Genomic DNA, 16,444 nt, shown 5'->3' on the forward strand with positions numbered 1-16,444 from the left:
TATAACCCGTCTGACAATTGGGTCGTCTGACAATTCGGCCGTCTGACAATTGGGTCGTCTGACAATTGGACCATCTGACAATTGGGTCGTCTGACAATTGGGCCGTCTGACAATTGGACCGTCTGACAGTAGTGAGGTAACCTGAGCAGGTGTTGATAAACCGGACGGACGCAATTAAGCGGCCGCAGTTTATCAATGCTCGGTATACCGAGTAATTTCAAATAGCCAATGTTATCATGTGTTTAATGTTATACACTTCCTAAATACCTTCTAAATGTGTCCTTAATTCCAAAATATTCGCGAAGATAGAGATTAATTCTCAGATACCTACCTTGTCCATTGCTAATAATCAATCAGCGCTAATTAACTGATTATTTCGCTTGTTAATATTTCGACATTAGTTATCTTATTACTTTTGTTATAAAACATGTGAGCAAGTATGGTTTTATGCCGTTTTAGCAGTATTCCAGGGGCTACATTGGCTACACACATTGTACCCATGTGGGAATCAAGCCCTGGGCCCCGATCCACAAAGCGTTCGTAACTTACACATATCGTAAGAGTTTACGATTGAAATTTAACTTATATTTGCGACCGATACACAAAGCGTTCTTAATCCGTTCCTAAATTCATCGTCTTACGATGATTTTCGTAAATTAAGATTGTCGCTCTCCTGTGATGGAGGTAAGAATATAGGGGGATTCCCCAATGACGTCATTAATTTACAGGGGAATCCCTTCACTCTGTTAGCAGACGACGCCAGTCGTATTATCAACCGATCATGGATTCTAGTCAGCCATTGACATTGAAACGCCAAAGGAGTAAAAACTGGACTGACAGTGAGTTAGCCCTTCTAATAGAGAGTGTTCAGTCGAAGAAAAACGTGTTGTTTTCGTCGTTTAGCAACAATTTGACGAACAGCATGAAGAAGAAAGCATAGGAGGACATTTCACAGAGGTGAGTGATTTAATGTGAGTCATATGTCTGGTATGAACTGGAGTACAAATATGTAAATAATGATCACGTAAAACATTGATGTTTTATGTTGAATATGGCAGGGCGAGGAAAGCGTTCTGACATTAAATATCTGAATGTATCTGTAGGCTATCTCACCAACCTGTCAACAAGGTGTTACTTCATCAACCCGTCTTTGGTAATAACTTGATGCAGTGTTGTAACATTCCTCAGACGGTGTTATAGGGTTAACTATTAGCGTAAGCAGCTATCGGCGACATGCATATCTGATGGAAAAAGTGTAATTCTGTTAAACATACTGACCAAACCATTAAATATTGAAAGACAACTGAAAACACCAGATTATATATTTCACTTCAAATGTTATTTCATTTAGTGACAATTTTATCGGTGTCAGTTTACATTGTGAAATTTGGGTTTAAGTACAAGGGGAAATCACTTTCACTCAAAGCTAGATTTTATGGGCGCTGCTTTAAATTTATGATGAATATATTTTAAAGTGATGAAGGAGTAAGCACATTCTCCGAAACACCCACAGGTATTAAGTTCCCCCCCAAAATATACAAAAATATTTTATTAACAAGGTACGTACATGGAAGGCTTGACAGGTTGCAGTATTGTTCGACGTAAGGTAACAAATGAAACACTGTCTCAAATTGATGCGCCAGGTCAATGCTGCACGTGTGAAATGATTCTGTAAAGCAAAACGTCACTGCAGATTCGACTCCTAAGGTATCAGAAATTTTATTAATGCATATTCATTAAATTATAATTTGATTCGCCGCGATTGTGTTGATTCGCGTCTGATTGCGTACAGCCAATTGTCAGTGACACTTGACACTGAGTGAGATTTCTCAGTTCGCTACACACGTCACTAATTAGTGGTAGATTGGCTTGTCGGTGATCAGACATCAGTTCGCTATATCCGTTAGTTCCCTGTAGAGAGTTCGTTATGTACGTACATTTTATATGATAATATATAGGAGATAAAGCGGGGTTATTTTCAACAGTTCGTTGTATCCGTTTGTTCGCTTTATCCTTGTTCGTTATATCCGTGTTCTGCTGTATATCGGTTCCCATGTATTTGGTATGACCTCACACCGGTGTATAGGTAAACTCGAACCCAGAATCCTGCATCTTCTCGTTCCATATTATATCGAATTTCTCGCTTTCTGCCACTGTGAACCAATTCTTCCAGTCCCCGATCTCACCTGAAACAGAGAAAAAAATGTATCAAAGCCAGCGTACTTTAAACATTCATACATCTGTCAATGAGCCGGATAATGGAAGCATATTAATAGACTACAAATACCGTTAGTTACATCTGTAACACAAACATGTCTTGATGCCGTACCAGTATGCCTTGATAACACTGACAATAAAACGGAAATATCTTATTTACGGTTTTTGGAAATAAAAATACCACCGCTACTACTACGACTACTACTACTACTACAACTACTACTATGGGAAAATAGGGGGCACGGGTGGCCCAGTTGTCTAAGGCGCCGCGATTCGCTCTGCAGAGTTGCGTCCCTTGGGCACGCCAGAAACCTATGATTGTGGGTTCGAATCCCGGTTCGCCCCGATTATGTTGCTATTATGCCCCAAACGCAAGTATCGTATTTTCTCGCGATTTCGTGGTTTGTTTCCTGATTTCACAAGTCGAGATTTTAAATCCTGTAACATATCATATTTTGGTACAAATGAATTCACAAATGTACTAAAAACACGAATGTGATGCATGCCAAGAACGCGAGAAGTTGACAAAATCTTACGTTCTTGGGATCTCGAACCTTTGCATACATAGCTTTTTCCCCAATGGTCAAAAATGCGAGAACGCAAGACTGTCTGAATAGTACTTCATAGATATGACCTGGTATGTTGGTGACATTTCCGAGGTGAAATACTGTTGGCAAATCACTCGATAACAAATACTGTATGTACTTCTTCGTGTCGTTTGTTTCACTAAACTGACGACAGTTAGATGTCTGATAGCATCCACACAATGCGTACATAACATGATGGTAATTTCAGTGTTCCAAAGTTGACACACAGTTGAAGAGCTTAGAGCCATAAGGGCCAATGTCATTAGGAGTCTGATTTAAGAAAAGTGATGAAAACACATAATATTATACATGTTAATGAACTTCTTTTTTACCGATAAATTCCTAGACATTAACGCATTCTGATAGCAGAGATATAAATGGTGTTGTAAAAACATTCGAAAAAAGGAAATAAACTTACGTTTTTAATTTGTGTAAGGGTGGAAAGGGCCCTATTTGACCCCAGGCATTTGCATGGGATTTTATATGTGAGATTAATAAACTACTACTGAAAGTTCAAACACATATTATTGAAGTACTTTTAAATGATTTAAACTAATGCCAAATGATAATAAGATGTCCAAACTTTCAAAATATCTCTCAGACAACCAGTTTCAACCACACACGGAAATAGAGCTAAAAGGGCCAAAATCTAGCAAAGTGACAATGGCCCTTTTGAAACTTGACTTTGGCCCTTTTATAGAATTTTAAGTAGCTATATTTCAAAAACGCATCAATGAAAACATACAATATTTTTTCTATAGATAGATAATAACTCATAGACGTTAATTATGCAATAATATGCAAAAAGGACCAAAGTGCAATTTGGCCCCCTTTAGCTCTAAGCTCTTCAGTCGCATTTTAATACATGTAGTTCTGTATAGGTTACATACTGGCCACTATTCTTAATTATTGTTACCGGTGGGCTCTCACAATGTAGACGAGACCACCTTAACTCCGATATTGCTATGTAATTGTGCTGAGTCCTCTGTTTCGGATTCATTGTATGGCTGTGGCCATTATCCAGTCTTTATCTGGAAGACCCGTGAAGATCCGGGGTAGAATAGGTCTTCAGCAACCCATGCTTGCCGTAAAAGGCGACTATGCTTGTCGTAAGAGGCAACTAACGGGATCGGGTGGTCAGGCTCGCTGACTTGGTTGAAGCATGTCATCGATCCCAATAGCGTAGATTGTACTCATGATGTGAATCACTGGATTTTCTGGTCCAGACTCGATTATTTACAGACCGCCGTCATATAGCTGGAATATTGCTGAGTGCGGCGTAAAATAACAAACCAACTTTGTCTAGGGCATGGTTGTTACCGCCGACCCTGGGTACTCGGACGTTCCCTGTCGTCACATGAGACACCACAGCTTATAGAGTTTCCTTTTCAGGACAGGATAGGGCTGAAATCCTTGCCGTGGCCACCCATCCAACTACTCACCGGCACCAGCGTTGCGATACCTTTTTACATAAAGTTAACAGCTGTTTGCCTATTACGCATATTGGTATCTGTTTCGGCGGATAATCGAGACTGGTTATTCTCTGGCGTTGACGTTTTATAGCAACTTATTAGTAACCTGTGCGCTAAAACACAGAACATACCAAGTGTCACCACTGTGATATAAGTCACGGGCGATCAAAATGGTGCACGACTCCACACTAGGAATCTTCTAAGCCTACTGTGTTTTCAGTGTAGAGCTAGGTAACCTGTAAATTTAACCGCGCAAAATTGAATTTGGAACAGAGTCAGCCTTGTTTAACTTATTTATGACTACACTGAACACAGGAAGTACCACATGTCACCATTGCGATATCAGTGATAGGGGCAACCTCCCATTTGTTAGTTGTTAGACGGCTTAAAACAACATTTCCAGATGGTTTCACATCTGTGTAGCCAGCATTACCTTGACAGGAAATAGAACAGCCCAGGTTGAGAATAACATAGCGCCATATTAGTCTGTATCTTATTTTTGTGATCTCATTTCTATACCTTTGACAATGAGTGAGTGAGTATGGGTTTACGCCGCTTTTAGCAATATTTTAGCAATATCACGGCGGGGGACACCAGAAAATAGGCTTCACACATTGTGCCTTGTCGGGAATCGAACCCGGGTCTTCGGCGTGGCGAGCGAACGCTTTAACCACTAGGCTACCCGACCGTTTAAATGTTTTAGTATTGGTTAAATTCCTGTTTTTGTATTGATAAGATTTATATTTTCGTATTGAAGTGATCTGACTTTTGATTTGTAGAAATTGACAGAATTTCTTTGGCCGCTTTGTTGTATAAGTTCCTTGTTGTATGACTTGGCTTTAGGAAATCTACGACAGATGGCGGATCTAACTGCCATTCTTGTGTTGACTGAGCCATGGCTGGGGCATGGTCTTGACATTCCAGTAACCAGTGAGCAATGGATTCATGGCTACATCAAATTTCTGTTTATTTGAGTCTTTATTACAATGAACGCGACGTTTCAGTGTGAATACTTCCACCTTTATCAAGGGGTCACTTTCTTCATGACGCATTAATTTGTAATAAGGAAATTGTATATCCATAGAATTATCTCCCTTTGTTCTACAGGATGCTCTCCAAAATACTTTTTTTATTTGACCGTTAGAGAAAGTAAATAAGTTGTTGACAAGGTGTTTTTAGATCAAGGTTAATGAATATACTACAAACACAATCATTATCATAACCACAAGCATTTGAGGAGAAAATCCAGAATAAAAACACATTTACTCATGAAAGATGAACTTTTGTTTTGTACACAAACCACTTAGGTCCGCATCAACGTCTGGCAAGCTCCTCTCACAATAGCAATCCAGCAAGGACTGTCCCACTATAGCTGTGAGTGTTGTCTTACCTCACCCCCTCCTCTGCTGTCTAGCGCATGGGAAATAGCCGTTATAGGCAATCGTTTCGTTTGTTTGTTGTTTAACGCCGCACTCTGAAATATTCCAGCTATATATCGGCGGTCTGTAAATAATCGAATCTGGACCAGACAATCCAGTGTTTGACATCATCCGCATCGATCCACGCAATTGGGATACGATGACATGCATCAACCAAGTCAGCGAGCCTGACCACCCGATCCCGTTAGTCGCCTCTTACGACAAGCATAGTTGGCTATTATGTGGACGACTCCACACAAGGGACTATTATTCTCTTGGACCTGAGGATTTTCTCTTTGATGTACATGTATAGGCAAGTTTTAGTTGCGTACTTCCCAGGGAGCTGAGAATTTATTTTGGAACTCTAATTGATCTGTACCTTTCCTATAGAACGTCCCTTCGACGCCATCTTTCCATATCTTCATGGAAGGTGGCACCTTCATTTCCTCGTCAACTTTTTTCATCTTCTTAAAGGAACAAGCAAGCCCAACGTCCTCACAGAACTGGTCCGTAGTTGTCAGGCCTAGAAATTTGGCGATGTCTTTAACACTCTTGACAGGATCCTGGAAGCAGATGTGTCAGACTTTGTTTTGACCTTGCGTAGTTTGAAAAGATTATTTCGTGTGTATTGCGCCATGGTATTTCCTAGGACGAGCTTGTGTCAAGAGGCACACAACTTGAGTGGAGTGAGTGAGTGAATGTTGTTTTGCTTTCACTCAAAAAGACAAGAATCATATTAATGGGACAATAGTAGTACAATGTTGTACAACCTTGAAGGAAAATGTAGGTGTAAGGTCGACAACGCCATTTATGCAGGTTTGTAGCTGATAGAAATACTTACAATTTTCATGTCCTCATAAAACATATTAAGGACAGGTAATTCTGGTGAAGCTGCCACTTCGGCTTTCCATGCTCGCAGATAGGTGGAATAGGATCCAAACGGCACTGGAAATTAAGGAAGATAAAGTTGAAACAATGTGTCCTCTCTGAGTCCATTCGCAGTTATTCTGGAGAAGTGTCGAAAGTGTATTTACAAACGTATCATGTTCATGTCCACACGTGATCACGATCGAAAATACGATTGTCCTATCTCCCAATTCTTTAACCATGGCTTGTTACAATCATGGCCCTAAGATCGCCCTGTGGGTCGTGACCCCGTATAGGTGAGTGAGTGAGTATGGTTTTACGCCCCTTTTAGCAATATTCCAGCAATATCACGGCGGGGGACACCAGAAATAGGCTTCACACAATGTACCCATGTCGGGAATCGAACCCGGGTATTCGGCGTGACGAGCGAACGCTTTAACCACTAGGCTACCCGACTGCCCCGACCCCGTATGGACAGGACGTCGACATGTTTATGAATACAAGTTGGACCCCACCTTAGGCTTGGACCAGGTCATTGTCTGTCGCCATTGTCACAGGATCCATTGTCGTCATTTAACATCGCATCGGCAGGTTTCACTCATATCGCGACTCGAAGACGTGGAAGGTCGACAAATACTGTCAAGTTATCCATAGTTCGTTCTGCTCATGTAATAAACAGCGACAAACAAAATTTTCATTATCATAAGAAATGTCCCTAAACGATTCTGACTATCTCATGAGCATGTGTTTATGGATAACTATTCAATAGTGATGACACCAGATGTTCATGAAGACTAGTAAGTGAGTGAGTGAGTTGGGTTTAACGCCGCTTTTAACAGTATTCCAGTTATATCACGGCGTATCAGCTTAATGTGGGAGGAAAGCAGGTCTCAGACGTTTACCACTTCGGTGAAACCAATGAGCACGGGTATGGTGCTGACAAACCTAGAAACATAATCGGGGCGAACCGGGATTCGAACCCACAATCATAGGTTTCTGGCGTGCCCAAGGGACGCAACTCTGCACAGGGATTCGCGTCGCCTTCGACGACTGGGCCACTCGTGTCCCTTTCGCGAAGACAAACGTCCCTTCAAAGGTGAGACAGGAACCATAAACTTATATTGTTTGAAACGATATATCGTGATAACATGATGGAGTTACCAACGATATATCTTGATAACATGTTTGAGTTGACTTAATTTCACTGTACGGTGTCGTATACACATAATGCTGCACTATCAACGCGGGAGGCACCAGACAAACTTCACACATTGTACCCATGTAGGGAATCGAACCCGGGCCTTCGGCATGACAAACACAAATTTTAAAACTTTAGATGCGGTGCATCAACACGGCGGCAAACCTATATTTACATTAAAATAAATCCACAAAATATTTAATCAAGACATTCAACCGAATTATTTCGAAATTTGTAAACGAAAACGCTCGCTTTAACATACACTACACTAAACGGACGCTGTTGTATAAATATTAACATTAAATTCTTACAGAAATTCGCAAGTGATGACATAGGGTAATTCATATTAGGGGTTTTAAACAACCTACTTGGTGACGTACTTTTTTCTTGGCTTATTAAACCTGTAACCTACTGTTGTATTTTATGTCACGCATATATTTTGAATTCAACCAGATGTCTTTACTTGAGTACATAATCAAGACTCGACCAGGGCAACCTGTAGTTCATACTGTAAGCAACGATCCACGCCATCGGAGTACGATGGTACACAATCAACCTGTTCACCGAGTCTGACCACCCCAGTTATAAAAGAGGTAGATACAAATATACTTTGAAAGAGATAGTCGTACATACCCACTCAGTGGGACAATAATTTTTCGCTACTTCAACCCCCGTCGAGGGCATAGCCACGAAAAATCTCAGTTACTAATCACACATTACAGATTTGTAAAATACATAACCTTTTACATCAAAATTTGCGAATTAGTTCTATATCTTTTGAAAAGTTTAAACGTGAATTAACGTTACTAAAGAGGTCCTTTACTGTTTTGACACAAGATTCTTTCATCACAAGGGATACAAAACGGAGGGTCCTCACCTTTTGCATCTTCCCGAGGCAAGAGAGTTAACTGACTTTAAAAGTCCAGTTTCCACCCTTGCCGAACTAGGCTGGAATTACTGGGCTCGATCGTAGCGCCACCAGTTATGTCCCTTTTAAGCCTCGCCTATGGACCAATCAGATTCCACCTCTCGTATCACTTGCGTTTGCTTCACACAAAATAGTGGCTCACGGTCAGGACGATCTGATCGATAATCAAGACCTGTATTGTGATAAAACGGGTCTTACATCGCGAAATGCATCAAATCACGCGAGCACCTTGATTAAAAACCTAAAAAAAGAAGGAAAATATCTGCCGACAACGAGTTGGCGGTGCACATGCTTTGCAAATCCTGCAATCGACCGAAATCTGCACGACAGTTAACGAACCGGATTTCGATTTCGGTGTGCGCTTTTGATTGGACTATGCATAGACTCATTAGTCCAGCCAAATTGTAACTCCATAATAGCAGCCTTGTTCGGCAAGGATGGAAACTGGACTTTTATAGTCAGTTAACTCCCTTGCCTCGGGAAGAAGCACTTTTTGATAAATATTCATGACTATATTTATTATGGCCAATACGACATCGTCGTAAAATGAGCTCTTCAAATCTGGACTGACAACCCAATTATGTGTGAACGATATTTGGCTTAATTTCATGTAACCTTTTCATACCTACTTGGGTGTCCCACTTCTTCTGCATCTGATCTCGGATGTAGCATCGGATCACAGGTTTGCATGGCCGCAATAGAACAAAGATTGTGCGAACCCTACCTGACACTGGAGCCCTGCGTAGAGCAGATAACTACAAGGTGAGGTGAGGTGAGGTGAGGTGAGGTGAGACGTGGCGTTCGAGACTACTGCACCTATATAACAATATGCATGCACATAAATGTGTATGCGTTTTATAGAGCTAGCCCACTGTGATATCATGCCGCAGTTTAACGTCAATACCCCACTCTATACGCCGAGCCGACCAGTCCTTGTTTTATCCCCTTAGTGCCCAGTGCCAGGCAGGGTAACAACAACTACCATATTTTAAGGCCTTTTGGTATAACCCAGCCGGACATCGATCCCCCGACAGGACAGACGCTCTATCCACTAGACAACAGAGACAGTCAGCCGAGCAGAAGGCTATGGCACATGTTGCAGAGATCAACAAGCGAGAAACATTACCGTCTGAGCGATGTTATCTGAAATCTTATTGGTCGGAAAACTCGTTGGCTTCCCTCTCGTTGGAACCAGGCCTTTGCCTGATTCGTTGGTATAACATAGCGACTACTCCACAAAGTGGCCATATGTATTCAAGGTTGATGGAGGGATGTTGTGTACACAGGACCGTGAAGTATTGACTGTGATCAACCAACCGCTGTACCTACTTTTCCCTGACAAAAATGCCTCTGTAAACTCAACGAAGTCTCCATCATAGCCATACGGTTTCTCCATATCTCTGCAGTGGTTGAAAAAGGACACACAGGCATCTTTAGGGTTGCGCATGATCTGAATACACTTGACCTTCTTCTCCACGACCTGTGTAGGGAGCATGCGCAGAGGGAGGTGGGTGTTGAAGACCCGTGGATGCGGCACTGCTTCTATTCCATCTTTGAAGATGAATTCCATCATCCGGGTCTCTTTCACATCCTTCTGGTACTGGATGGTCCCACTGATTAGCATCGCGATGACTTCCCACAGCCAATGGGTTCCTAAAACAATCAATATAAAAAATCAAATTGAAACAGAATAGTTCTGTGTTGTATCAAAATATAAAAGTTCTGCTAAATTACATATACCATGCCTAGGACCACACAGCTTGATGGACTTTGAAATAAATAAATCTCTCCTTGTCCCATCCAGGTGACTAAAAGGAAATCTTGTGTGTATGGCTGTGCGTGCGTGCTTGCGTGTGCGTGTGCGTGTGCGTGCGGGAGAGTGTGGCACCGTGGACTTTTGGAAGGGACAGAATATTCTTTCGGTCACTTCTTCGTTTTTTCTCTTGAATCTCTAGTTACTATTGATTCTTTTCAAAAAGTATCGAAGCCTTTTTTGGATATGATCATGAGGGTGTTCTTTTAAAGAGGGTTGATCATGTGGGTATCATATTGAAGATGGAATTGATCATGACGGTGACTTTTTGAAGACCATGACAGTGTCCTTTTGAGGAGGGATTTGATCAGAAGGAGAGAGGTTTGATAATGAGGATGTTATATAGAAGAAGTATTTGACATGAAGGTGTCCTTTTGAGCAGGAATTCGCCATGAAGGTGTCCTTTTGATGAGGAATTTGACATGAAGGTGTCCTTTTGAAGTGGGATAAGATCACCAGGGTGTCCTTCTCCTTCGCATATTGAATAGGAGAACTGATTACTTAATTTTAGGATCACGCCATAAGCAGCATGTGAAACACTATACTGATCGAATATACTGTTGAACAGAGCAAGAGCATAAATTTTATGTCAAAATGTTATCATATGAAAATTAGTTCAAGAGATAAAGAGATAATACTGAAGGAATGTCGGGCCTGTAGCCTTAGAGGTTGCACCTAGCTAGTTTGATCACTTAACCGTTCCAGGATCCGCTGATCGGAGATTTTTCGGGGATTCGCCTTAGCACCATACGCGTGCTCAATGATTTGACCAAAGTGGTAAACACCTAAAACTGACAATAAATCGGGCTTCAACATTCAGCTGACACGCCGTGATATTACTGTGATGCTGTTCATAGCAGCGTTAAACCAAACTCTTTAGGGATCGCTCCAGTGAATCCGCTGTGATTCGAGCTCGGGACATCCCCGTGGGGAGCAGGGAAAGCAATCAGTACATCATGCTTGCCGAGAGGCCCGTCTGAAATAGGGATAGGCTGGTAAGGCTTGGCGTCATTTTCTTCTTACCCCGATGGTGTGGATTGCTTGCGTGTGCTCTGTGAGGAGTGTACCTGTTTTAGACTCGTTCGTCATGTAGCTGTCATGTAGCTGGGATTTAAGACTGCGGTGTTAAATAATATTCATTCACTCATTGCGGGCATACCGAGTACCTACCACATTTGGGATACGCACAGATAATGATGTCATCATTCTTAAGTTCAGCTTCTCTGATACTTTTGATTCTGTCTGTGTGATGACCTCCCTTCAACATGGATGGAGGCGGCACGAAGAGATACAGCTCATCATATTGGTAACAGTAGAACCCGTGGCCTTTGGAATTTCTCAGATCGGGTAGCTCATCGAGGTCGGGATCCCTGAAAAACACAATAGTCGTTACAACAGCAGTGAAGTAGAAAGTAGTTTTGAGCGCTTTCAACACAGAATAGTCGTTATAACAGAAGTGAAGTAGAGAGTAGTTTTGAACACTTTCAACATACAATAGTCGTTACAACAGAGTGACGTAGAGAGTAGTTTTGAGCGCTTTCAACACAGAATAGTCGTACAACAGTAGTGGAGTAGAGAGTAGTTTTGAGCGCTTTCAACACACATTAGTCGTTACAACAGAGTGAAGTAGAGAGAAGTTTTGAGCGCTTTCAACACAGAATAGTCGTTACAACAGTAGTGGAGTAGAGAGAAGTTTTGAACACTTTCAACATACAATAGTCGTTACAACACAGAGTGGAGTAGAGAGTAGTTTTGAGTGCTTTCAACACAGAATAGTCGTTACAACAGCAGTGAAGTTGAGAGTAGTTTTAAGCACTTTCAACACACAATAGTCGTTACAGCAGCAGTGAAGTAGAGAGTAGTTTTGAGCGCTTTCAAAACACATTAGTCGTTACAACAGAGTAAAGTAGAGAGAAGTTTTGAGCACTTTCAACATACAATAGTCGTTACAACAGAGTGAAGTAGAGAGTAGTTTTGAGGGCTTTCAACACAGAATAGTCGTTACAACAGAGTGAAGTAGAGAATAGTTTTGAGCGCTTTCAACACAGAATAGTCGTTACAACAGTAGTGTAGTAGAGAGTAGTTTTGAGCGCTTTCAACAAAGAATAGTCGTTACAACAGTAGTGGAGTAGAGAGTAGTTTTGAGCGCTTTCAACATACAATAGTCGTTACAGCAGCAGTGAAGTAGAGAGTAGTTTTGAGCGCTTCAACAAACAATAGTCGTTATAACAGTAGTGAAGTAGAGAGTAGTTTTGATCACGTTCAACACACATTAGTCGTTATAACAGTAGTGAAGTAGAGAGTAGTTTTGAACACTTTCAAGACACAATAGTCGTTATAACAGTAGTGAAGTAGAGAGTAGTTTTGATCACGTTCAACATACTATAGTCGTTACAACAGCAGTAAAGTAGAGAGTAGTTTTGATCACGTTCAACACACAATAGTCGTTACAACAGTAGTGGAGTAGAGAGTAGTTTTGATCCCTTTCAACATACAATAGTCGTTATAACAGTAGTGAAGTAGAGAGTAGTTTTGATCCCTTTCAACACATATTAGTCGTTACAACAGCAGTAAAGTTGAGGGAAGTTTTTGATCACGTTCATCACACAATAGTCGTTATAACAGTAGTGTAGTAGAGAGTAGTTTTTGATCACTTTCAACACACAATAGTCGTTACAACAGTAGTGGAGTAGAGAGTAGTTTTGATCCCTTTCAACACAAATTAGTCGTTGCAATAGCAGTAAAGTTGAGGGAAGTTTTTAAGCCCTTTCAACACACAATAGTCGTTACAACAGCAGTGAAGTAGAGAGTAGTTTTGACCACTTTCAACATACAATAGTCGTTACAAGAGTAGTTGAGTAGAGAGTACTTTTGATCCCTTTCAACACATATTAGTCGTTACAATAGCAGTAAAGTTGAGGGAAGTTTTTGAGCCCTTTCAACAAGCAATAGTCGTTACAACAGTAGTGAAGCAGAGAGTAGTTTTTGATCACTTTCAACACACAATAGTCGTTACAACAGCAGTGAAGTAGACAGTAGTTTTGAGCACTTTCAACACACAATAGTAGTGACAACACCAGTGGAGTAGAGAGTAGTTTTGAGCGCATTCAACACACAATAGTAGTTACAACAGTAGTGGAGTAGAGAGTAGTTTTGATCACTTTCAACACATATTAGTCGTTACAACAGCAGTGAAGTAGAGAGTAGTTTTGAGCACTTTCAACACACAATAGTAGTGACAACAGCAGTGGAGTAGAGCGTAGTTTTGAGTACTTTCAACATACAATAGTCGTTACAACAGCAGTTAAGTAGACAGTAGTTTTGAGCACTTTCAACACACAATAGTCGTTACAACAGCAGTGGAGTAGAGAGTAGTGTTGAGCGCTTTCAACACGCAATAGTAGTTACAACAGTAGTGGAGTAGAGAGTAGTTTTGATCACTTTCAACACACAATAGTCGTTACAACAGCAGTGAAGTAGAGAGTAGTTTTGAGTACTTTCAACATACAATAGACGTTACAACAGTAGTGAAGTACAGAGTAGTTTTGAGCACTTTCAACACACAATAGTCGTTACAACATCAGTGAAGCAGAGAGCAGTTTTGATCACTTTCAACACACAATAGTCGTTACAACAGCAGTGAAGTAGAGAGTAGTTTTGATCACTTTCAACACACACTGGTCGTTACAACAGCAGTGAAGTAGAGAGTAGTTTTGATCACTTTCAACACACAATAGTCGTTATAACAGTAGTGAAGTAGAGAGTAGTTTTGATCACTTTCAACACACAATAGTCGTTACAACAGCAGTGAAGTAGAGAGTAGTTTTGATCACTTTCAACACACAATAGTCGTTATAACAGTAGTGAAGTAGAGAGTAGTTTTGATCACTTTCAACACACAATAGTCGTTACAACAGCAGTGAAGTAGAGAGTAGTTTTGATCACTTTCAACACACAATAGTCGTTATAACAGTAGTGAAGTAGAGAGTAGTTTTGATCACTTTCAACACACAATAGTCGTTACAACAGCAGTGAAGAAGAGAGTAGTTTTTGATCACTTTCAACACACAATAGTCGTTACAACAGCAGTGAAGTAGAGAGTAGTTTTGATCACTTTCAACACACATTAGTCGTTACAACAGCAGTGAAGTAGAGAGTAGTTTTGATCACTTTCAACACACAATAGTCGTTACAACAGTAGTGAAGCAGAGAGTAGTTTTGAGCACTTTCAACACACAATAGTCGTTACAACAGTAGTGTAGCAGAGAGTAGTTTTGAGCGCTTTCAACACACAATAGTAGTTACAACAGTAGTGGAGTAGAGAGTAGTTTTGATCACTTTCAACACACAATAGTCGTTACAACAGTAGTGAAGCAGAGAGTAGTTTTGAGCACTTTCAACACGCAATAGTCGTTACAACAGTAGTGAAGTAGAGAGTAGTTTTGAGCACTTTCAACACGCAATAGTCGTTACAACAGTAGTGTAGCAGAGAGTAGTTTTGAGCGCTTTCAACACGCAATAGTAGTTACAACAGTAGTGGAGTAGAGAGTAGTTTTGATCACTTTCAACACACAATAGTCGTTACAACAGCAGTGAAGTAGAGAGTAGTTTTGAGTACTTTCAACATACAATAGACGTTACAACAGTAGTGAAGTAGAGAGTAGTTTTGAGCACTTTCAACATACAATAGTCGTTACAACAGCAGTGAAGCAGAGAGCAGTATTGGGCACTTTCAATACACAATAGTCGTTACAACAGCAGTGAAGGAGCATTTTATAGCAGCTTGTGTTGACGAGCTACCGATAGCAATGACCAGCGCTCGAGAAGGGCACGCGAGGCCGCCCATCAAAAGGAGGTTAAAACAGGTAAATACGCAAATATTTGGTAAACAAACAATCGTTTGTACACGGGCAAGTATTGAGAAATAATTCAGAACAATGTGACCTTCAAAAAAGACTTACATCACAGACTTTTCATCACTTTGAACTGAGGCCATGATGAATGAGAGCGGCGTTCTCCAGTGTACGGAATGTATTTATAGCTTAAATAATGGGTCAGTCAACTGGTAAGTGACCCTGGGTCGAGCAACTGATCGCCCGCCAGGTCAGGGGTCACCAGATAATCACATGATTTCGTGACATGACGAACAAGAATATACTATATATTCATAAGTAGGAGTATGTAAAACTTGGCAACAGTAAGGGATTGGAGGGAAATAATGAATTAAGAAATACATTCTTTCCTATCTTTGTCAATGAAGCAGATTCGAAGCAGTTCTAGCTTAAAGTGTTCACTTATAACTTCAGATAAGTTTGCTCTTTCATAACCAAATACTACTTTGGTTCAGCTAAAGCCCGAAGAAATTTTGGTCAAAGTGTCTAAAATTTAACATTACCTTGTCCGGAAAAATGAAATTGGATGATAAAAAAACAAAGCAGATGACAATAAAAGCGATCGCCTAAACGCATCACGGCAATGGTCATGGTAACCCGATGCACGTGAGTTCCCTGCAAATTGAAATGCACATGCGTTCCCCCATTTATTGTCCTATAAAAATCCACCCAGATCGGATAACAATTCATTCGTTGCTACCACATGCCAAAGTCGACAAGAAATCAGCGACACCAAGCCCTTGGACGATTATAAGCTGGACAAACCGCCCGACAAGCAGCTAATGCATTTCAAGTCCACCTAAGGACCATATACAGGCTTCAGCAACGGTACCAGATCACCAACTCTTCGGATGACCGACCACGTAGTTGAGGTCCAAGGGTCACCACCTGACGTCAGGATCGTCAGATTGTGCGACAGCATATTCAAGATCGCTTTGCTACTGCTGCGGACACTGCTCGACAGACCATGGGGACACACCGGCGACACATTAGCGCGGACACCGTGTGTCGACGATTAACGAGCAGTCACCTCTACTGTCACAGGCCACACC

The 16,444-nt window shown here is 41.1% G+C and overlaps 1 protein-coding gene across 1 annotated transcript; it reads right to left on the reverse strand.

Moving 5' to 3' along the window:
• Window positions 1–1,909: 1,909 nt before the first annotated feature.
• Window positions 1,910–15,524, reverse strand: LOC124133309 (sulfotransferase 1A1-like). Its single transcript, XM_046497666.2, has 6 exons — window positions 15,462–15,524; window positions 11,671–11,870; window positions 10,017–10,340; window positions 6,536–6,639; window positions 6,074–6,257; window positions 1,910–2,186 (listed from the first exon to the last, which is right to left on the reverse strand). Exons 1-6 carry the CDS (start codon window positions 15,494–15,496, stop codon window positions 2,071–2,073), a joined length of 963 nt encoding a protein of 320 aa, XP_046353622.2. The 5' UTR covers window positions 15,497–15,524; the 3' UTR covers window positions 1,910–2,070.
• Between the last annotated feature and the right edge of the window lie 920 nt (window positions 15,525–16,444).

This window comes from Haliotis rufescens, unplaced genomic scaffold (genome assembly GCF_023055435.1).
Source record: "Haliotis rufescens isolate VD_foot unplaced genomic scaffold, xgHalRufe1.0.p SCAF_21, whole genome shotgun sequence".
In the NCBI taxonomy this organism is placed as follows: domain Eukaryota; kingdom Metazoa; phylum Mollusca; class Gastropoda; order Lepetellida; family Haliotidae; genus Haliotis; species Haliotis rufescens.

Coding starts and splice junctions, on each gene's coding strand:
- LOC124133309 (XM_046497666.2), bottom strand. CDS start 15,496: ATGGCCTCAGTTCAAAGTGATGAAAAGTCTGTGAT. Junction 11,871..15,461: donor AGTGATGAAAAGTCTGTGAT/GTAAGTCTTTTT, acceptor TGTGTTTTTCAG/GGATCCCGACCTCGATGAGC. Junction 6,258..6,535: donor TTTATGAGGACATGAAAATT/GTAAGTATTTCT, acceptor ATCTGCTTCCAG/GATCCTGTCAAGAGTGTTAA.